Below are 24,315 nucleotides of genomic sequence, written 5' to 3'. Positions count from 1 at the left end.
ATATTCGTCTTGTTTTAGATTTGATTGATTACTCCTTTCTTTGCTCTGACGACAGCTTTATTTTCTTTCTAGATTTCTATAAAGCATTTGACACCGTGGAACATAATTTTATTTTTCAAACAATTAATCTATTTGGATTTGGTGATTTTTTCTTTAAAGCTGTTAAAACTTTGTACGCTAATGGTAACAGCTCCCTTAGGCTAAAAAGCGGGACTTCCCAAGATTCAATTTACAGCGGGCATCCGACAGGGTTGTCCGCATCCCCTTATCTATTTATTTTATGCACTCAACTACTTTCTACACACATCAAAAATAGCTCGCTAAAAGGAATCTTTATTGCAGACAGAGAAATTATAATTAGTCAGCTGGCTGATGATACCACATTATTCTTAAAAAATGCTTCTCAAGTTCCCATTGCTATCCATACAATAGGCTTGTTCTCTGCAGCCTCTGGACTCCGCTTAAACTTGAAGAAATGTGATTTGTTTCCTCTTAAGAACTGTGACGAGTCATTGGTTTACAACATATCTGTCAAAAACAAGGTCACTTACCTTGGAATCACCATTGTTAAAAGTCAGACAGACAGGTGCTCTGAAAATTTTGATCTGATAATTGATAAGACAAGGAAAAGCTAAACCAATGGCTTCAAAGGGATTTATCCTTGAAAGGTCGAATACTGTTAACAAAAGCAGAAGGACTGTCTCTTCTTACTTATGCAGCTATTCCCCTATCTGTTGATAAGCAAATTTGTAGTGCCATTGATAAGCTGTTATTTAATTTCATCTGGAAAAACAAGACGCATTATGTGAAAAAATCGGTTATTATGAACACTTATGATTCTGGTGGGTTAAATTTTCTTGACTTTACTACATTGAATAACACTTTTAAAATTAACTGGATAAAGCAGTTCTTACATAATCCTACATCCATTTGGAATTTTATACCCAAGTTTGTTTTCTCTACCATTGGTGGCCTTGAGTATGTGTTATTATGTGACTATAAAATAGAAAGACTTCCTCTTATTTTATCCAACTTTCATAAACAAATGCTGTTGGCATGGTCGTTAATCTATAAACATAATTTCTCTCCACATAGATGTTTTATCTGGAACAATCAACATATCAAATACAAAAATAAATCTCTGTTCCTTAATTCATGGTTTGATAAGAACATAATTTTAGTCACCCAACTGCTCAACGATAATGGGAATTTGCTAAATTATACAGAATTTCTCATAAAATATGGTATTCCTGTTACCCCAAAAGACTTTGCAATTGTAATGGATGCTGTTCCTCTGGTATCCTAACTCTGTTAAGAGGTGCTGGAAATCCAGTTTGTCCTCCTTTAGACCCAATTTTAACGACAGTGGGGCATATGTGTTTCTCCGTTACACCTAAAAAAAGGAATTATCTTATTAGATCACTGTTTCAATCTGATAACACCTCTACCCCATATGTCATGCAATACTGGTCTAATATTAATGATTTGAACTGGACCCAGATATGGAATCTCCCCTACAAATACTTAATTACAAATAAAGTGAGAGAAATATCCTACAAGATAATCCATAGATACTACCCTGCCAAACAGAATTTGTTAAAATTTAAGAAGGATTTATGTGTGAACTGTTCTTTCTGTGACTCTGAACCTGAAACTGTGTTTCACCTGTTTTGGCATTGTCACTTTACTGCCACCTTCTGGAAAGAAGTAATATGGTACATCTCATTGAAGCTTGTCCCAGATTTCTCTTTATTTTGTAAGAATATTTTTTTTGGAATCTATGATGTCAAGAGTATGAAACAGAATGAACTGTATATTATAAATTTGTTATTATTATTAGGAAAATATCACATACACAGAGCTAAATTTAGTCATTCCAAACCCTGTTTTGTGGTGTTCCAAAAGGAAATGGAACAGTACCTGCAAAGCATTTGTGACTCTAATAACAAGAAAGCGATGAGAACATATAATTTGTGCACCTTATTCTCTGTATTTATGTAATAGCCCACCCCCTGGCTACTGTACTGTATACTTGTTTTGATTGAAGACTCGTTAATAAAGAAAAAAAAAAAAAAAAAATGGTCCACTGCGAGTCAGTTTCCTGTATCAGTGTCACGTGGGGTTCGCGACCACCACGCCCCTTTAGGAGACTAACAGCAGGTACTGAGTCCATTGACTTCAGTGGGAGAAATGAACGTGATTACAGATTATGGCCGATTCTTTGGACCCATTTATCGCAAGCCACATATCTTCAGAACATTCCGACACCAAAATGGCAAATTTCACACGGACAAATCAAGAGAAAATTTACTTTGTTCAATACCTGTCTCTGTCTCAACAACACACTCTCGCGAGATCTGGCAACAGATAGCTCCTCTCTGGTGCTGAAATCAGTGCAGTTTCACCAAAGATACTGGATTAAAAAAATATTTTTCTTCCAGCGGATGTCTTAGTTACAACATGATTGAGCTAACTGGAGTAGTTTCATGTCGTATCCGACAACGGGAGGCTTTTAACAGATGACGTCCTGATGTTAGCTTAGCTGCTAGTGTTAGCTGTCCCTGTCAGCTGCAGCCACTGATGCTTTCTAGACATCGTGATTTCCCAAAACTGAATAAATACCACACATAGCAACACAAAACTGCTTTGCTAGCTCAATCATGTTGTAACTAAGATATCCGCTGGAAAAATATTTTTTTCACGGACCGTTTAATGAGTTATTACCTATTACAGACGCCGCTAACGGTTAGCCCAGCTAATCTACAATAACCAAGCGAGGTTGGGGATACTCGTTTTTGATTGGCGGTTCTCCATCGTCTTTGATTGGGCTATGGGGGACAACGCCTACTTAGGAGACCGGAAATGTATACCATTTCATACAATGGGGGTATATTGTAGGTGGGCCATCTTGTTATAATACAGTATCTTTGCTGTCAGGAAACTGTCCGACTTCACCGCAGCTTTTTGTCACCGCCCCCCGCTGCGGCCGCCTGCTCTCGTCTACTTTTCAGGCGAGGCAGTTTATCTCGAATGAGCTTGCCCAAAGATACTGTATTATAACAAGATGGCCCACCTACAATATACCCTATGAAATGGTATACATTTAACCGTGAACCAACCAGAGCACTACCTCTGTGAGAGACTGTGTGTACACACAGTTAGCAAGCCCAAGTCTCTTGTCATAAGTTTTCCCCCTTTGCAGCACTTCTAAAAGTGGTTTGCCTCTAGCTCTGTGTCAAATAATGCCTACAATATTTTTCAAAATGTATGAAGTCCAAATGTATTACTCGTCATACAATTTCCATTTATTAGTCTTGCTTTTTGTTTTTGTTTTGTTTTTATGTCGTAATTATCTGAACAATCTTTAGCTAAAACATTTATTTTGAGATGCTACTCATTACAGTTATTTCCATGTTCACCAGTACTCATTAGCACAATTTCTAATGTAAAACATATCAAGTTGCGCCACATCTGATCTCTGCAAACTGGTGTGATCATTAGGCAATATTACACATTTTAACCACAGGGTGGCAGTAGTGGTTAAAACTGACTTTTCCCAGCTGCTGGAGCTACAAGGCTACAATCTGTCGACCACATTCAATCAGCTATCATTTTTAATTTTATCATAATTCTTGCAGTTACTAAAACGATGTTGCACTGGAAATTAAGCTTCTATTATTCAAACTTGACTCACCTTTACATCTTCCACAGCTTTTTAAAAATACATTTCCAGTGCTGTAAATTGTTGAAATGTGTGTAGTTTAAATGTAAAATTAAACAATGTATTAAGACTTGCTTTGTTGGTTTTTAAATGGAGTATGTAGGAGCCATGAATGAATTCAGAGGTATTTTTGTAGGTGTATGACAGTTTAAATTTAAATATTGGTGTTTGTTATTGTTTATGATATTATTTAGGTTTTTTTTTGTGATTATGTTGATGAGGGAAGTAGGTCATATGGATATGGGCGGGGATATTAGGTTAATATAGGCACCTGCTCACCTGTGTGGCCAGAGAGAGAGAGAGGGTGAGCAGGGTCGCCGTATTTTTTGTTGACCGCTATTTTCTTCGATCACTGTGATCACTTTGATTATGAGTTTGTGCACAGTATCATGAGTTGATTATTTCTTTTTCGTTAATAAAAAGTTAAACTTATTTTTTTCGCATCTCAGTGATTTTTCCCGTTAAGCGCGTCAGACAAAGGAAAGGCCCGGCTGCAGCCTCTCAGCGACTCTTTGTTTGTGAAGTCGCTACATTTTTGTCAACAAAAAAGGCATTAAAAGGAAACATCATCGGACAGCGCAACGGATCAAACGATCAAGAGGACAAAAGAGGAAGAGGATTCAATCAAACAACCATCGGGGATAAAAGACGGAGGTAGGCGCTGGCTGTTAAACAGATTTGGAACCGCTGGCATAGCGAACTACAGCCAGGTAAGCTCACCTGTGGATGTGCGCATGAAGCTGTATATTAATGGAAGGAATGCGGGCATATTGACTGCCGTTTGTTCATTGGGAACCATGGCGTGATGGATTGAGGACTGAATCCTTCTGCGCACCGGCGTTATCATTATTGCAATACTGGTGCTGAATTTATCTCCATGCTATAAATGTGTGAATCTTCGCTCTGTCGCTCTGAAGTTGCTGCTGCTCTGCTGTTACGTGGGATGATGATTATTGGATGAACTTCCTTTTCTTCTGTGGATGTGGTTTAAATGCACAAACAATATATTGGAAAAAAATCGAAAAGGAAATCAATGGAGAAAATGAGTCAATAAATGCTGTTGTTGCAAGTTTTGAAATGGATGTGTTTTAAAGGCACAAACTGAAAAAATCAAAGTGAAATCAAAGTACAAAAATGAGTGAAACAAATGCTGGTGTTGAAATGGAGTGTGGAAAAGAGAAACTAAACTCACAGCCAAGGCCTGGGTAAATAAAATAGAAAAACTTCAGCATGAACGCAAAATCATTGTGAATAAAATAAAAGGGCTTATACCGAAATGAAAACGCTTATGAAAAGCAAGGAAAATATCTCACATGTTCAACCTCATCTGGAGAATTTAATTCAACTTTGTGAGAATGCTAACATGTCACATAATGTGTTGATTCCTCTACTGCCTGAGGACGAACAAAAACAAACAAAATGAATGGTTTGCCGGCATCATGAAATATAGTAACACATTTGAAGAGGATGTTAAAAGGTGGCTGAGTGAATCTGAGGAGCCACAACAAAATAACAGTCTTGGTCAATCGGATCCTGCTGCAGTCAGTGAAGGAGTGCTTCATTGTCCAACAGAGGATGAACATCAGGCACCAACTCAGGCTGCGCCATAATCATGACAGAGGGCATGCAAGATAACATAAAACCGAGTGACAGTGTATCAAATGTGCGAAACAACTCTGCTATTGGAGGAAAGTCTGCTGTTTCTACTGCTTCTTCTGCACGTCTTAAAGCCGAGGCTGACTTGGCAGCATTAATGGCAAGACAGAAACTATTGAAGGACAAACATGAACTGGAGGAGCAGGAGGAACGGCTGAGGAGAAAGAAAGAGCAGCTAAAATTGGATGAAGATATTGCAGCGCATGGCTAAATTAAATGTGTTACGATCTTGGAGCATTCTAAGTGGAAAGGGTTCTTTAGCCAAGCGTTCTGATGGAATGAACTCTTACCTGGAAAAAGGAAAATCAAAACCAAAGGCTCTCAATGTTAATGCGAATGCATTTATTCCACAAATGTCACTGAAACAAAAGGAAACCAAACATGATTACATGGATCCAGGAGCAAGGCCTAAAGAGAAAACTGCACCTCAGTTCATTCATTCTGAGCCTGTGTCAGTTAATGAACCCAAACAACATTCAGTGAATCACCGTGCTAATGAGAACACCCAAATTCAAAATGAAGATATATGGAATGCAGGATTTGGATCAAAAAATGAGGATCACAACAATATGCTGGGAATTATGAGGAAGCAAAATGAAATAACTACGCTTTTGATACAACAGCAATGCCTCTCATCGTTGCCAAAGAAAGAGATCCCAATTTTTGATGGTGATCCATTAAAATATCAAGCGTTTATTAAAGCTTTTGAGAATGGTGTGGAAAGAAACACTGAGAACTACAGTGACAGACTCTATTTCCTGGAGCAGTACACTAGAGGTCACCCTAAGGAACTGGTTAGAAGCTGCCAGCATTTTAATCCAGAGAGGGGCTATGTCAAGGCTAAAGCTCTACTGAAGGAGCATTTTGGGAATGAACAGAAAGTAGCGGCTGCATATATGGAAAGGGCTCTTTCATGGCCTCCCATCAAAACAGAGGAGGTAAAGGCTCCAGGACTACAGTCTTTTCCTCAGAGGCTGTTCTAATGCCATGGAAGGGGTGGAATATTTGCATGAGCTAGACCTGCCTGCCAATATGCTCGCAATTATAAGGAAGTTGCCTTACAAATTCAGAGACAAGTGGAGAACTGTAGCCTGTGAGCTGCAGGAGAGGCGCAACCAGAGACCTACATTCAGTGACATCACCAATTTTATTGAGAGACAAGTGAAAATCTTGACTGACCCAGTGTTTGGAAATATACAGGATGCTCCCCCAACAACAATAAATAAAGGTGTAAACAAACTCAAGCAACAGCTTCGTTCTGGAATGAAAGGAACCAGCTTTGCCACCACTGTAGTTCCTGTAGAAAATAAAACTCAGCCTAGAACCAAAGAGAAGGAACAACTTCAAGCGGCAAGGAGGATGTGTCTTTGTTGTGGAGGAGGACACACATTGGATTCGTGTCCTCAGTTGGAGAAAAGACCCACAAGGAGAAGATAGGCTTCTTACGAAAGGGGTGTCTGTTTTGGCTGTTTGTGTATAGGACACATCAGCAAAGATTGCAGAAAACGTATTTCTTGTGCAAAGTGTGGTCTACTACATCCAAATGTTCTTCATATCCCTCCAAAGGCAAAGGTAAAGGACTCTGATCAAACAGAAGGGAAATCAGAGAAAACAGTGGACAGCACCTTGGTGTCAAGTGGTCTCACTGGGGCTGGTGATCACGATTGTAAACTTCCCATAGTTCCTGTACAAGTTAAGTCGAAGAAGGGCAGCAAAATCATTACCACCTATGCTTTCTTGGATCAAGGAAGTACAGCAGTATTCTGCACAGAGGCACTGTTGCATAAGCTGGACCTCACAGGAAAGAAGGCACGTATTCTCTTGCGGACCATGGGACAGGAAAGGGTGGTAAGCAGCCATATTGTGTCAGGACTGGAGGTGGCTGGCTTAAACTGTGATCATTTCTGCGAGCTGCCCAAAACTTTCACACAGGAGTGTATGCCTGTCCACAGTGGGAATATTCCAAGACAGAGGGATCTTCAGGGATGGCCACATTTGAAATATGTTCATTTGCCTGAGATAGATGCAGGGATTGAGCTGCTGATTGGGATAAATGTTCCTAAGGCCTTGGAACCACTGCAAGTCATTCACAGCGTAAATGGTGGGCCCTATGCAATCAGGACAATGCTGGGGTGGACTGTAAATGGACCTTTAAATGGAGAAAGTGAGGAAGCAATGGATTGTGAGCAGCCAGAGTTATCAGTGAACAGAGTGTCAGTTGTGAATTTGGATGAACTTTGGCAGCAGCAGTTCAAGGTGGATTTCCCTGAATGCAGTGTGGATGAGCAACCTGGAATGTCAAGAGAGGATCAGAAGTTTATGGACTTGGTTACAAACTCAGCAAAGCAAGTGAATGGCCATTACCAGATCAGCTTACCATTAAGGAATGAGGAACTCAGTATGCCAAATAATAGGATAATTGTTGAGCAACGTGCCAAGTACTTGAAGAGGAGGCTTCTGAAGGACTCATCATTCCATGCAGAATACACAGCCTTCATGAACGATCTGGTTGCCAAAGGTTATGCTGAAAGAGTGCCTGAAGATGAGTTGGAACGCTGTGATGGCAAGGTTTGGTATATCCCCCACCATGGCGTTTACCATCCAACAAAGAGGAAGATCAGAGTTGTCTTTGACTGTGGAGCAAGTTTCCAAGGAACATCTCTCAATGCTCAGCTCCTACAAGGACCAGATCTGACCAGTTCATTGATTGGGGTGGTGACTAGGTTCAGGAAAGAACCAGTGGTGATCATGGCAGATGTTGAATCCATGTTTCACCAGGTAAGGGTACCAGCTGAAGATGCTGATTTGTTGAGGTTTCTCTGGTGGTCCGATGGGGATTTAAATCAAGATCTCAGTGACTTCAGAATGATGGTGCATCTCTTTGGGGCAACTTCATCTCCCAGCTGCGCCAATTTTGCTCTCAGGAAATGTGCAAAAGATAATGAAGAACAATTCAGCCAAGAAGTGATTGATAAGGTCCTACATTGCTTCTATGTGGATGATTGTCTGGTGTCGGTGTCTTCAGAGGAGGAAGCTGTGTCTCTCTATCACGACCTTGATTCCATCTGTGCAAAGGGTGGTTTCCAGCTTAGGAAGTGGATAAGCAACAGACGTGAGGTTATGGCTGCAATACCTGAAAGTCAACGCGCCACAGGCATGAAAGGGTTGGACCTGGATCAGGATCAGCTACCAGTGGAGAGAGTGCTTGGTGTGGAATGGTGCATTCAGTCTGACACCTTTAAGTTAAAGATCATCATCAAGGACAGACCACTCACCAGGAGAGGAATTCTCTCAACTGTCAGCTCCATTTACGATCCTCTTGGAATCCTGAGCCCTGTTGTGTTGTCGGCTAAGAAAATCTTAAGGGATCTGTGCAGGAGATCACTTGGCTGGGATGACGTCATACCTGAACCAGTTGCTAACGAGTGGATGACTTGGCTGCAGGAACTGTGCCATCTAGAGGATTTTAACATCATGAGATGCTTGAAACCACTAAACTTTGGAGAGACAACCACGGCACAGCTGCACCATTTCTGTGACGCAAGAAGATGGTTATGGGGTAGTGACTTACCTGCTGTCGCATAGCAAAGACTCACAGGTACACAGTGCTTTTGTCATGGGAAAGGCTAGGGTGGCTCCACTTAAGTCTGTTACCATCCCTCGTATGGAGCTCATCGCTGCCACTATGGCAAGCCGCATTGATGTTCTGTGGAGGAGAGAGCTACATATGGATCTTCAGGATTCAGTGTTTTGGACAGACAGTGCATCTGTGCTCAAATATATCAAGAATGAGACTTCCAGGTTCAAAGTCTTTGTTGCCAACAGGGTCTCAGAAATTCTCAAAGTTTCACAGTCTTCTCAATGGAGGTATGTAGACACTGCAAGCAACCCAGCAGATGTGGCCTCTAGAGGCTTGAAAGTGGATGCATTCCTCAAAAATCGGACATGGGTATCAGGTCCACCTTTTCTCTGTCAACCTGAGTGTGTGTGGCCTGTTAATCCTGAGGATGTTCACCAGCTTCCATCAGATGACCCTGAGGTCAAGAAAGCTGCTGCAGTGAATGCTGTACAGGCCAGAGAAGAGATTGATGCTGTGACGCGTATGATCAGTTATTTCTCATCTTGGATTGGTCTGAAAAAATCTGTGGCTTGGATATTGAGATTCAAGAACTGGCTCTTGGCTTGCTGCCAGAAGAGGAAAGAGTTGAGCACTGAGCTTGCACAGTCTGATTTGGATATGATACAACGAGGATGTTCGTTGAGGAAGGACATGGATGCTTTCAAAAGGGAGACAGTTCCAAGTTATCTGTCAGTGGAGGAGCTGGAGAAGGCTGAACTGGAAATCATCAGGTTCTGCCAAAGGAAGAAGTTTCCAGAGGAATTCTCCAGGCTACAACATGGCAGAAGTGTTAAGGGCCATAGCCACATTTATAAACTCTGCCCACTGGTCGAAGATGGTGTTCTGAGAGTTGGTGGTCGGCTGAGCAGGTCGTCTATGCCTGCAGAGGCTAAACATCCCATAATACTGGCTAAAGATTTCCATATCTCAGACATTCTTCTGAGGCATATTCATCAAGAAGTGGGACATGGTGGCGTAACCACATGCTAGCCAAACTGCGGAAAGGTACTGGATCACTGGGGCTGGTACAGACAAGGAGAGCTCTGTCTAAGTGTATCATCTGTCGAAGACTGAATGCTCAGCCAGTGTTCCAGCAGATGGCAGACCTACCTGCTGAAAGAGTGACTCCAAATGAGCGCGTTTACTCGTGTTGGAGTAGACTATTTTGGACCGTTTGAAGTGAAGAGCAGAAGAGCGTTGTGAAGAGGTATGGCGTTATTTTTACCTGTCTGGCCATACGTGCAATTCACATTGAGGTGGCACCTTCACTGGATACTGACTCCTTCATAAATGCACTCAGACGCTTTATAGCAAGACGAGGTCAAGTCCAGGAACTGCGCTCAGATAATGGGACAAACTTCATCGGAGCAGAGCGTGAGTTGAGAACAGCCATTGAGCAATGGAATCAGTCACAGATTAATAATGCACTTCTTCAGAAAGGAATTAAATGGACCTTTAATCCTCCAGCTGGCTCACATCATGGAGGACCTTGGGAGAGGTTAATCCGGTCTGTGAGGAAAGTCCTAAACTCTACTTTAAATGTGCAAAATCTGGATGAAGAGGGCCTTCACACGGTTCTTTGTGAGGTGGAGTCCATCATCAACAGCAGGCCGATTACCAAAGCATCTACAGATCCAAACGACCTGGAGGCATTGACACCAAACCACCTGTTGCTGTTGAAAACCTTACCATCTTTACCACCAGGAGACTGCCAGGAGGCTGACATGTATGCTCGCAGGCGATGGAAGCAGGTTCAATACATGTCGGATTTATTCTGGAAAAGGTGGGTTAAAGAATACTTGCCACAACTGCAGGAGCGTCAGAGATGGTCCAGGGTGAAGCGCAACATTGTCCCTGGAGATGTTGTGCTTATCATGGACAACACGGCACCTCGAAATTCCTGGGTTATGGGAAAAGTTCTTCAAACCTTTCCAGACAGAAGAGGATTTGTGCGTCAGGTGCGGATTAGAACAAAGAGCAGTTGCCTGGATCGTCCAATAACAAAGATCTGTCTACTACAGGAGGCTGAAGGTGGATAAGGAGCGGCTGCTGAACATTGTGACATTTTGACCCCAGCTTGACTTTGTTTTTGACTGACAGACTTGTCATAGAATGATGGCTAAAATCCTTTTGACTTAGCCTGATTGTTGGCTTTATTGACTTTTGACTCTGGAAGAAAGAAGACAGAAGACAATATATGTATTATGGACTTTGAATATTATGCTTTAATTGTTTCATGTCTCTATCAATATAAATGTGGGTAATTATTATGTGTAAGAACCTAATAATTAGGGGCTGGAATGTAGGAGCCATGAATGAATTCAGAGGTATTTTTGTAGGTGTATGACAGTTTAAATTTAAATATTGGTGTTTGTTATTGTTTATGATATTATTTAGGTTTTTTTTGTGATTATGTTGATGAGGGAAGTAGGTCATATGGATATGGGCGGGGATATTAGGTTAATATAGGCACCTGCTCACCTGTGTGGCCAGAGAGAGAGAGAGGGTGAGCAGGGTCGCCGTATTTTTTGTTGACCGCTATTTTCTTCGATCACTGTGATCACTTTGATTATGAGTTTGTGCACAGTATCATGAGTTGATTATTTCTTTTTCGTTAATAAAAAGTTAAACTTATTTTTTTCGCATCTCAGTGATTTTTCCCGTTAAGCGCGTCAGACAAAGGAAAGGCCCGGCTGCAGCCTCTCAGCGACTCTTTGTTTGTGAAGTCGCTACAGAGTATATCTGGTATGAATTTTAACAGTAACATGAACACCACCACACAGTGCTGCAATCAATAATCAAGTCAGGAAAAACATCCAAATCTATTTTATTATATTATTTTAAAGGTTGAATGAAGTCTCTCACTGTCTGGACGAGGAGGAGGCGGCGGCAGCGGGAGTTGAATTAGTGGAGCTCATCAGTGTGCAGCTCCTCCTTTGTCTTGATCAGAATGTGCTCCCACTTCCTAAGATAGCTTTTGTTTTAGGAGGCACGCTTCAACGCGACCCAGCCTAAGTTAAAGGGAAAGTTCCGTTTTTTACAACGTGGACCTTATTTCTGGCATTAAATACAGTTGTTTACTCACCCAGATAAGTATGGTGTCATTTGGAGTCCTTCGGAAAATATCTAGATCTGCGAGAGCCGCATACATCCCATATAGTGGGAATGGTCCGGGCACCAACAATGAGGCTCTAAATAACACATTATCTGTTGCGAAAACTCATTCATTTCACCAATATGTTTTTATGAATCGCTAGAGTTGCTTGTCATCGTCATCCGGGTCATTTATACTGACCTACTAACCTCTGACCTGAATGATGTCATCCAGGTGTGCGCGCCGCCGCACACCCTCAGCACGGCTCTGTTTACAACTGGAATTTCTACTGTTAGTTTTTTGAAACATGGCTGAATATTTGTCAGATTTTGAGGTTGGGGACAACGACTTTGAATATGATGGACGTCCTTACCGTTTTGAGCCAGAGTATACGGATGAGGAGCTCTTTGAAAGGAGGATGCGGGGGCAGAGAGCTGGCCAGAGAACAACAAACGGCTGCACGTCCGAGAACTGGTGGTGTTCTTGTGGATAATGATCCACTATGCCAACAGAGGAGGAATGCCTTTGTTGCTCCGAGTGGGATTTGAGGCCAGAAGATACACGTCTGGATGTCTCCAGAAATGACTGTCTCACAACTACAGAGGATTTCACTTCTATGATCAACCGGGGGCTGTTTTTTTTTTGTGTCCCAAAAGTAAACTTGAAGACCCAGCCAAAGCCTGCAACTTTCGATTGAGTCAGTAGCCTACACACATGCAAATTGTTTAGTTTCCTTGAATTTGTTTGCTTGATAAGTAAATAACTATGAGAATTTACATTTCTTTCGTTTCTTCTCATCGCAGAACGGCCCGCACACTGCACAAAAAGCAGAGGCACTTCTTAATCAAAACGTGAATTTATTATTACATAGTGCTCAGTGAGAAAAAGTGAGAAACAGAAAGGTGAATGTTTTCGATGTCTTTACGAATTGCCTCTGGCATCATTCAGGTCAGAGGTTAGTAGGTCAGTACAAATGACCCGGATGATGATGACAAGCAACCCTAGCGATTCATAAAAACATATTGGTGAAATGAACGAGTTTCTAGGGCTGTCCCGAATGCCATTGTTTAACATTCGGACCTTCGGCAGAATTTATAACGAATATTCGTTCACGGCAGGCAGGCGGGTGGGGGGTGCTGTGGCCGTGCTGCGGCTGTGCTGCGGCCGTGCTGCCTGCTTTCTCCGGTTTTACGCCAGGCTCGGTTCCTTTCAAAGACTCCTTGTGAAGCACTCCTCCGGGATTTTTTCGGACCTAATTGTATTGCGGAGTTTTGCACCGACCGGATCTTTGCTCTCAAACCACAAAAAAATGTGATGGCACAACAATCTCCTTCAGTACATTATTCTGTGCTTTCTTTTGATTTTCACATTGGCTAGTCATCCTGTTTAATTTGTCTTCTGATTGAATCGGAACCGTTGAAACAAGTTGTAGGAAGCCTCTGCAATTAATTGGTTGCTGGCAGACACTCTGTGCTGCAATAAAATGGTTAATCAGCAGTGCCGTGCACTGTAGAGCTGATGCACTGCTGGTTCTGCCGGCCTGAATAGAATATAATGTCTATAGCCTTACTGTTGTGTGTACAGCATTTATAGACTGAGCTGAGTAGTGATGCGCGGGTCGACCCGTAACCCACGGGACCCTCAAATGGACCTGCGGGTCGGGCAGCAGCGATTGTCTGTTAAATCGGTCTGTAAGTGATATTTTGACATTGCTGGCTATTACTGTCATGGCATCCGAAGGTACTGATGCGTTGAGCAGGTGACAGTCCGCGGCCATTTTCAAAACACACGTGTGTCATGCGCTCCAAAAGAAACTTGTTGAAACTTTAAACAATAATTTATTGTACAAAACAGGGGAAACAAACGTTGACAAATGCGGTTCCATAATTCATATTAAATTCAAAAGATAATGAAAAAACAGCTACAAGTTAGAGGGAATAGTGAGATAGTGGTAAAACTTGGCATTGATTCACAGCCTCAGACAGATGCGCTCAAGCGTGCCGTGCACACAAGCTCTGTTGGTAGGCGATACTATTTTTTCACATTTTTAACACTGCAATTGTTAAATGCAGTTTTGATTTTTATTGATAACCTACATTTACCAACAACAAAAAGACTACATTTAGCACCCAAAAAAAAAAGAATTATTAAAAAAAAAAGTAAATAAAAAAACAAATATTGAATACCAAATTTTCATAACGAATACCTACCCATAGAAAGGAATATTCGTATATCCGAATATTTGGGTACAGCCCTACGAGTATCGCGGCAAATAATGTGTTATTTAGAGCCTCATTGTCGGTGCCCTGATCATTCCCATCATATGGATGTACGCGGCTCTCGCGGATCTAAATATCTTCCGAAGGACTCCAAATGACACCAAACTTATCTGGGTGAGTAAACAACCGTATTTAATGCCAGAAATAAGGTCCAGGTTGTAAAAAACTGAACTTCCCCTTTAAGTTTGTTGGATAGCGGCACAGTGTTTTTGCGGTGGCTGACTAGTATTGTTTATAAGGCTACGACAGTTGTCTGTTTGTTTGTTTTTCCATCAGTGACAACGTGTGTCACTATTGACAACGTAGTATTAACTGTGTGCTAATTTTGTGTAATTATTTGTATTCGCCACTGTATTTTTTTCCTTATTTGCTTGAAGTATTTAATGACATGTTGGGCTCGCATGTCTGTAACTCATGTATGGCTCCCCTCCACACGGAGGATGGTCATGATCAAATGCCCTGCCTGCCTGGGGATTGAACATCTTAGGGCAGGCGTGTCTGATAACCCCTGTATGAACTGTAGGTTTATGCCACTGCCAATACAGATGACTAGACTTGCAGAAATAGAAAATAAGACCGAACTGCCGGCTGCTAGTATGACTAATTTGGCAGCATCAAAGAGACGCAACATGCCCTCACATGGTCCTCCTAAAAAAACTGAGAAGGGTGGACACTTTGGCTCTTCAGGTTGGCACTCTGTCATCTGAATTTGCCCAGATTAAAGAGCTCCTCCTCAATCTTCAACCTGATGATAATAGGGGGCCAGCTCCCAGTGGTGACTCCGCCACAAGAGGCTCGCCTTGTCAAGAGGATGATGTGCTATCTACTGCAGCATCCTGCAGTTTGTTTACGGAACAGGAGGAGGAAGCTCAAGATGTGAACAGAGACACAGCCTCCATGACCTCGGGGGCTTTTTCACAAGGGTCCGATGCTGGGTCATTGCATAGAACTAACGTTGGTCGTGCCACAATGAAGCCATCCATTAGGATGGCTTTAGCACGCCTGGGGCTGGATGAAGCTCCGGTGGCAGCAGCTCCTTCAAGTGCCTTTTTCAGGCAGACGCCACAGCCCTCTGCCTTCTGAGTTCCTCCCTCTAAACCTTATATTGAGGAGCTCCGTAAGTGTTGGGCAGACCCTAAACGGTTTTCGCATCACACCAGTGATTGCAGGAACTTAGCTGCTATGCAGGAGGCAGGTAGCTATGGGTTAGACCGTATGAACCCACTTTAGCCTACCATTGCCTCTTTAATAGTTTCCCCAGATGAGGCTCTTACACCTGATGCCCGCTGTCCTCGTCCTCAGTGTCGACCGACACATCATCTCCTTACTAAAAGTTATCATCAGCAGCATACATGGGGCGTCTTGATAACTCCCTTTCTCACCTCATCCTGGCCTTGTCTCAGACCCTGCAAAAGTCTGGTGTAGACTCTTCTGCCCAGACCCTTGGTGATGCATCCCTTCAGACTTTTACGTTCATTTCTAGGGAGCTTGGAAGGTTGATGTCAACAGTGACACTGGCTCGCCACCAGGTCTGGCTGGCACAGTCCCCCCTGTCGGAGGCATGTCATCGCACCCTCCGCACCCTTCCAGTGGTTCCAGGTCAGAATTTTGGGCCTGCTGCTCAGCAGGCACTGGATTGCAGTGCACAGGCAGATCAGGCGAGGCAGAGGTTTGCTGGTCTGCAGCGGGGCCTGGGTCCCTTGCCTTCCGGCACAGCCACTTCCATCCACCTGCCAGCCCAGGTGGATAGCCTAGAACCTCTCACAATACGGGGCACTATGATCAGCGCCGGCATACTTCTTCCCGGCCAACCTTCCAGGTGCCAAGAGGACCATCCCCCAGTGGTCGCCCCCCAAAGGCTCTAGGAGCCGTGGGGGGCGAACCTGAGGTCAGAGTGGCCGGTGTCGGACGCTTCTCCCAGCAGCAACTCAGCTACTGTGAGAGGGAGACCACAGACCCTTGGGTGGTGTCCACACTGTCCACGACAGTCCTGACGCCGGCTACCCGCTTTCGGTGGGGTCAGAATGACTGTGGTCGACGACCCCGCAAAATCCCCTCTTAGAAAAAGAAGCCATCGAGCCTGTAGAAGGGCATACACGGCTCAGTGGGTTTTATTCAGTATATTTTTTGATTCTGAAGAAGGATGGCGGGTTCCGTCCAATCCTGGACCTGAGGGGTTTAAACCAATTTAAAGGTTCTGCTATTTCGAATGTTACGGGTGGCAGATGTTCTGCATTCAGTGACAGAGGGGGCCTGGTTTGTGTCAGTGGATCTCACAGCCGCCTATTTTCATGTGCCTATTGCACCACACCACAGGCAGTTCCTGAGGTTTGTGTTTCAGGGACAGGCCTGCCAATTCCAAGTGTTGCCATTTGGTCTTTCACTGGCCCCTCGCATATTCACAAGGTGCGTGGCAGCCGCCCTTTCTCCCATACAAGCCAGAGGGTTGACAGTCTTACCATACCTAGATGATTGGCTAATCATTTCCCAAACAGCTGAGCAGGCAATCAGAGACACAGCCATGCTGCTTGGCCATATGAGCCAGCTGGGCCTTACAGTGAAATTCAGCAAGCGCAAGCTTACACCCAGTCAGAGAGTGGATTACCTGGGCATGACACTCGACTCACGGCTAATGAGAGCCTTTCTTTCCCAAAAGAGGGTGGAGGCTATTCTGCAACTCATAGGTTGCTTCCAGAGGGGCAAGCTTAAGTTTGGCCTCCTTCTCAGGCTGCTGGGCATGCTGACAGCAGCATCCATGGTGATTCTTCTTGGTCTTCTGTCCTTACGTCCCCTTCAAATTTGGGTCAATGGGCTCCGCCTGGATCCCCAGTGGCACAGGGGCAGGAACGTCAGGGTGTCCAGCTTATGTTGCCAGGCTCTGAAGCCTTGGAGAAGAGTGAGTTACCTGACCAAGGGGGTACCTCTGGGGGTAATTCCTTCCCGCCGAGAGGTGGTGGAGATGGATGCTTCTCTATTAGGCTGGGGTGCAGTCTGGCAGCGCAGGACCATCAGGGGCCGATGGAATGCGCAGCAGAGGTTAGAACAGAAATGTGCTCGAGCTCAGGGCAATTTATCTAGCACTGCAACATTTTCTTCCAGTACTAAGGGGCCAGCATGTTCTCATCCGGACAGACAGCACCTCAGCAGTATATCACGTCAATCATCAGGGGGGCACTCGGTCCAGGCAAGGTCTGCGAGTGGCACAGCAGCTCCTTACATTGGCATTTCCCCACTTCCTGAGCCTCAGGGCCGTACGTATACCAGGCATGCAGAACAGTGCAGCCGATGTGCTGTCACAACAAGGGCCGAATCAGGAAGACTGGAGACTTCACCCAGACGTAGTGGGAATGATTTGGAGCCTATATGGCAGAGCAGAAGTGGATGTTTTTGCCTCGGAAACATCAACACATTGTCCCCTCTGGTACTCCCTAAGGGAGACTACCAGTCCGTTGGGGCAGGATGCCTTAGCTCACGCTTGGCCGACCTGCCTCCTGTATGCCTTTCCCCCGATCCCCCTAATTTGGGCAACGTTGGACAGAATCCAACATTGAGGCCACAAACTGATTCTGGTGGCATCCAACTGGCCAGGGAGACCATGGTTTCCAGTGCTTCTGAAAATACTCAGTGGGGAGCCCTGGCACCTCCCGAGGAGACCAGACCTTCTGTCTCAGCTGGGGGGACCCATATGGCATCCGAATCCGGATCGCCTTCAGCTGTGTGTCTGGCCATTGGAAGCCAGGATCCACTCCTGGCGTCCTGTGACCAGTTGGTGATCCACACTGTGTTAAGTTCAAGGGCTCTCCACTAGGTCACTCTATGCAAATTGGTGGAAGCTTTTTTCCCAGTGGTGCAAAACACATGATGAGGATCCAGAGACCTGCTCGGTGGCCATCATTCTGCGTTTTCTGCAGTCATTGTTCGATGCCGGCAGATGTGCATCAACGCTGAAAGTGTATGCCGCTGCCATTTCAGCAGGACATGTGAGAGTGGACAATCAGACAGTGGGGTCGCACTTTCTGGTTAGTCAGTTCTTAAAGGGTGCACAGAGGCTAAGACCATCGAGAGTCACTGTAGTGCCATCATGGGACTTGAAATTAGTATTGGGGTCCTTGTGTCCCCCCATTTGAGCCGCTGGGGCAGATAGAATTGAGGTGGTTATCTGCTAAGACAGCGTTTTTGCTTGCGATCACGTCAGCAAAGCGAGTGGGGGAGCTCCATGCCCTTTCAGTGAGCCAGATGTGCATGCGCTGGTATCCTGATGGTTCAGGGGTTACTCTCCTGCCAAATCCATCCTTCCTGCCAAAGAGAGTGCCTTCCTCACATGTAAATGAAGCCATCAAGTTGGCGGCATTTAATCCATCGGGTTCTTCTCAGAGGTCAGATAAGCCATCTGAGCTGCTGTGCCCGCTTCGGGCACTCAAGACATACGTGGAGGCCACTGCCAATTTACGTAAGACTGACCAACTTTTTGTCTGCTATGGGGGTTGTAAGAAAGGTACACCCCTATCAAGATAGAGACTTTGTAACTGGATTGTGGATGCGATTCTTCACGCTTACAGGTCGCAAGGCCTGCCAGCCCCTAGTAATGTGAAGTGTCACTCTACTCGGAGTGTGTCCACATCCTGGGTAGCATTGAAAGGGGTCTCTCTGCAAGACATCTGTACTGCCACGACCTGGGGCTCTTCATGTGCCTTCGCTTGCTATTACCGTGTCAGTGTGGCTGCCCCTACAGCTGTGGCAGCAGCTGTCCTGTCAACAGCTTCCACCCCTTAGTGTGGTAAGCTTTCCTCATGACCTTGCTGGTATAAGTCATCCAGTGCTAAAGCACCGCCATCTGGCAGTCAGGAAGAATGAAATAGAACGAGAGTTACAGCTGTAACTACAGTTCTATGAATTCTGGATGACTGTCAGAGTTGTCTGTCATTTGGAATCTGGGCGAGAAGATTCAGTGGGAACAGATTGCGTGATGACGTGGGGTTTTAAACTAGGTGAACGTCCTACCTCTTTGCATGGTCACAGGTGACTTTGTTGGTATAATGACTCGACCTGCACATATGCGAGATGGAGATATCCAGTGCTAAAGCACCGCCATCTGGCAGTCATCCAGAATTCAGAGAACCGTAGTTACAGCTGTAACTCTTGTTTTGTTGCCTTGTTTAGTGCTGTTGATGGAGTTATCACTGTTAGCTGCCAACTCAGCTACTGCCATGTTGAGAACCATGTGCAGAAAACTCATAATCTCTGAATTTCGCACTGAGGCACTTTAATATAGTATTTTTTGCTTCCACTTCTGAACAAACTGAAAATACAACATTATGACATCACCCCCTCATAAAGTCGTTATAGCTACATATTAGCAAACATTTGCTTATGTGCACATCCAGCAGCCATGGAGCAACATTAGCATGTATTGGAGTCCGGTTTGGAGCTGCCTGATGAAATTCAGTCTGATATTCACTCTCTTTTAGCTCTGTTTTAGGTCTCCATCGGCTCCTGAGAAAAATGCCTTTAGCTGATAAATGCTCCACTATGTTCACCAGCTAGTTGCTAACTGCCATTTGCTGCTGAGCAGGAAGTGTACAGTAGACTTTTTAGAGTTTTCTTACTAAAATAGTTGCCTGCTGCGGCCGAAAATACACCATGAAAGTGAACCCAAACAGTAGAGCTGCAGTCGGGCAGCTGAACAATGAGCTGAAACTCTAAAGCTCTGTAAAGTCAAGGGAAGCTGCAGACTGAGGTGTTAATTCTCTGGAGGTTTGTCACTTTGATCGACCACTGTCACATTTCCATTTAATCCACTGTTACTATGAAAATATTAATTCTAGTTGCTTCAATAATCACACAATAGCAGCCACTTACACCATTAGCAATATGTTAGTGAGTTCTGCTTGCAGAAAATGTTCTTGTTGTGAACTGTTCTGCATTTTGAAACACATTATGGATGTATGTTTTTTGTTTCTGCAGAGGTGATGAGTGCTGTGAAGTTGATCCCAAAGCCAAAAGAGCCACTGCTCCTTCCAAAGCCAGGCAGCGGCGGGTGTGTGCGTTGTGCTGTGGTGGGCACTGGGGGGATCCTCAAGGGCTCCAAGATGGGGAAAGAGATCGATGCTCACGACTACGTTTTCCGGTAAGAAGGAGACCTGGTGGGGCCCAATCTTACGGGCAATAAGGTTTCAAAACAACTTGACAAGTAATTCATGGAGAAGATCTAAATCTGTGTGTCAATTAAAATGTCTTTGCTTAACACCTGTCAGAGGTGGTGGATATAAGGAGCGCTAGCATTGCCTATAATTCCTAAGGTAATATTTAGTTATTGCAGGGACCCTTTAAGGACATGATTTGTGGGCATATTAACTGGACACTGGCATATATATATAAACCATAGATATAACCTGCCAACAGTCGGTCACAAGGCCTCACATCTTCTTCTTCTGTTTGCTTAAATATTTCTCAGTTATTTTAAACAATGGAGAACAAAGATTCTTTAAAACTATTTGCTTTATTCGTCAGCTAACTCAATGAACCTGGAAGTGCATGGGGAGGACTTGTTAACTTTATTCCACCTAGGAAAAACAAACTCTTCAACTGCATGCATGTCGCGGTCCGTGAATATAATAAGATAATGGGTGGCAGAGATGAATTTGTTCAGCATGAGTCAACAGGGGAGCAGCTCCAGTTTTAAATGATTTTTCCTTTGTGACAGTTGGTAAACAAAAATGTTGCTTTCCTGCCCTGCCCTGCTGTTCTCAGGAACAAATAACCAAGACATAATTAATTAAGAAAAAACCCCCAGTTCTACCAGTTAGTGCACATGATGCTTTGTGACAAGGTCGACAGGTCCAACAGGTGAGAGCGGCCTCAGAGAGCTTCCACTTTTTTATTTATACAAACTTCAGTCTTTATACTGATTTATTCAGTCAGTTTTAATTTAGATATGGCACTACTTATTTATAAATTAAAAAACTGCAAAGAAAACCAAACTATTCCTTGCAGGCTTTTTGAGGGCTCCTCATCCATTTGGGCCCTCTTTTACTCCTACGACGACTTCCTGGGTCCTGTGTGTAACTAAATGTCAGCGTTGAGGCCGCCCCCTGGTGCTGTCCAAGCATCAAAATATGATGAGAAGAGATGGGTTCCCTTTGGTTCAAACGTATCACCCTTATCTTTTTTAAAAGAGCCTACAAAAAAGTACATATATTGCTCTTTTGGACTCTGTTATGACACTGAATCACAGAGTATCAATGAAGGTGTTGCTCAGACAAATCAACAGAAAAATACTTAACGTCAATGGAAAAACTTTGATAATTTAAAGGGGAACACTCCCCCAAATTAAGAATTCCAGTATTTTTGTTTCCATGGCCTAGGAAAGTTCAACCAATATTTGTTAACATGAGCTGCTCTCTGTGAACACCAAAACCAGAGAAGTCTCAAGCTCATGACGTCATGGAGTATAAAGTCTGTAGCTGCTTTGCAGACCATGCGCCTGATTTTTTTGGACCCAACGATTGTTTGTTTTCTTTTTTGAACCCAAATGAACTGTTGTAGTGTGCTCAGCACTCTGGCTTTTGGTTTTAGGAGAGAGTTGTTCATGTTTAATATTTTTTGACCGTCTAAGATGACAGGAATAACATATTTAAATCACCCTCTACCTTTACAAGTCCATCAGGGTTTTTTAACAGTGTTTCCCATACATTGATTTATCTGTGGCAGTGCGCCACGAATAAATTATCTCCGCCACATATAGATTTTTCTGCTTTTGGCACTACCTGTTCGACCTCATAAACACATTATAATGGGACTCGGTGTCTGTGAATGTAGCTTGTCGTTACAATTCCGGTGTAATAGGTGGCAGTATGCATCGTAAAGACGCACTTAACGCACCTGGTCCACCAGAAGAAGAAGAAGCAGACATAGTAGCAGAACGGATCCAAAGACCTCTTGGTACAAATATGTGGGCAAACAAGTCCAAAAGTGGTCCAAACAACTCTAACTCATCATGTTATATTAGCTGTTTTATTAGCCTGTGTCTGTATTAACATAGGTGGAAGCTCAACATGTGCAGAGACATTAACTCACGCTGTTAGTAGTGTTAACTGCAGCGCGAGTCCCGTAGCAGCTCGCCACCCTGTTAATCAATTACAGTGGCTCCACTGGCAACGGGAGCGGCACGACAACCCCCGTCTGTCGCGCGACAACTCTCTACTTTACGCGGCTCTTCTATTTTTGTCGCACTATGCTCCCCTACGCGACCCTCCAGCAGATAAAAACTATATGAAATAGTGTGCTAAACGAGCACAATGTGTTTTTAAATACCCATGTTTATCCGTGACATTGTGTAAATGTCCGTGGCGGACATTTGAAAGCGAGTTGATGACAAACAGTACAGTAAACTTGTAGATAACTCAAATATATGTAATAATTTAGGTGGAAAATGCTTTAACATTTCATGCAGCCTACATGCAGCCTCTCGGCTCGGCAAACAGTAATTAACTCTGACGTTGGATGTTCACTTCTTCACACAGATGAGTATTGAAAAATATTTTTAATACCCCCCCCCCCGTGTCACCTCGGGACAGTGAAAATGTCTGCAGTTTGGAGGTATTTTAAACTGGACAGCGAAGGCAGCGCAACAGCCACTTGTAATGTGTGCAAATTGGGCATTTCGCGTGGTGGAAAGGACAGAGCTGCATTCAACACTACGAATATGATACGCCACCTGAAAAACAAACATCCCGCCCAATACTCCGAGTTCGCTGTGGCAACTCAGACGAAGACACTGAGCCAGCCGACACTGGAAGAGACGTTGAAAAATAAAGAGAAATTGCCTGTGGACAACGAAAAGGCCAAAAAGATCACAGTCAAGATAGCTGAATTTATCGCGTTGGATGACCAGCCACTGTCTGTGGTTGCAAACGTCGGATTTCACCGTCTCCTGGAGCACCTGGAGCCACGGTATGAGTTGCCTTCTCGTCACTACTTTACCGACACGGCTCTGCCGGCCATTCACAACAAGCTACATGACCACCTGTTAGCCCTTTCATCAGAGGTGCCTGCTTTTGGGTTTACCACAGACATATAGAGTTCGTCTGTTTGTCCGATGTCACTGCTTAGCTGTACTGCACAATGGGTCGACTCCACTTTTAATTTACGACGTGTGGCCTTGCTGAACAGTTGGGGAACAGTTGGGGAATTGAAAAGCAACGGGTCCATGTAATTTTGCGTGACAATGCTCGAAATATGAAGAAGGCCATGGATGACATGGGAGTACCGAGTTTGGGCTGTGTCGCGCACACGCTTCAACTTGTCGTGCACGAGGGTCTGCTCTCTCAGCGCAGCATCACAGACACACTGGCTAACGCCAGGAAGATTATAGGCCATTTCAAACATTCTCCTTTGGCTTATTCACGTCTGGAAGATATCCAGATTGATCTGAAGATAGCAGTCAAGCGCCTGCAGCAGGATGTGCAGGTTCGATGGAACAGTAGCCTTTACATGCTACAGAGCATTCTGGAGCAAAAGCGGGCTCTCAGTGTCTATGCAGCTGACCACAACCTCCCTGCCACACTGACAGCTAACCAGTGGACCCTGATGGAGAAGACAGCTGAAGTGTTAGCTCCCTTTGAAGAACTGACCAGGGATGTGAGCAAGGAGACTGCAACTGCAGCGGATGTAATCCCTGCCATTACAGGTTATTTTTGAGTTTTATTTTCTATTTTTTTTTAATTAAAGAATTACAATTTTTATTTTATTTTATATTGTTCTAAGTAAACCATTTATCCATCCAATCATTCTCTCAACAGCCCTCAGACATGTCCTGTCTCAGGAGCAAACCACTGACCAGGGTGTCAGAACCATGAAAAGTACTCTTTTAGAGGCAGTGGAGACCCGCTTTGCTGAGGTAGAAAAGGAGCCACTGTACAGCATCGCTACTTTAGTGGATCCAAGA

The 24,315-nt window shown here is 44.0% G+C and overlaps 1 protein-coding gene across 1 annotated transcript in view; it reads left to right on the top strand.

Moving 5' to 3' along the window:
* Nucleotides 1–24,315, top strand: part of LOC125883207 (alpha-N-acetylgalactosaminide alpha-2,6-sialyltransferase 1-like) — a 59,089-nt gene that overhangs the window by 23,030 nt on the left and 11,744 nt on the right. Inside the window, exon 3 of the mRNA XM_049567425.1 lies at nt 20,334–20,496. Coding sequence (XP_049423382.1) covers nt 20,334–20,496 — 163 coding nt within the window. The remainder of the gene's footprint in view (nt 1–20,333; nt 20,497–24,315) is intronic.

This window comes from Epinephelus fuscoguttatus, linkage group LG22, assembly GCF_011397635.1.
Source record: "Epinephelus fuscoguttatus linkage group LG22, E.fuscoguttatus.final_Chr_v1".
Lineage (NCBI taxonomy): Eukaryota > Metazoa > Chordata > Actinopteri > Perciformes > Serranidae > Epinephelus > Epinephelus fuscoguttatus.
Note: the sequence above shows the minus strand (reverse complement) of the source record. Positions and strands in the feature narration are given on the sequence as shown.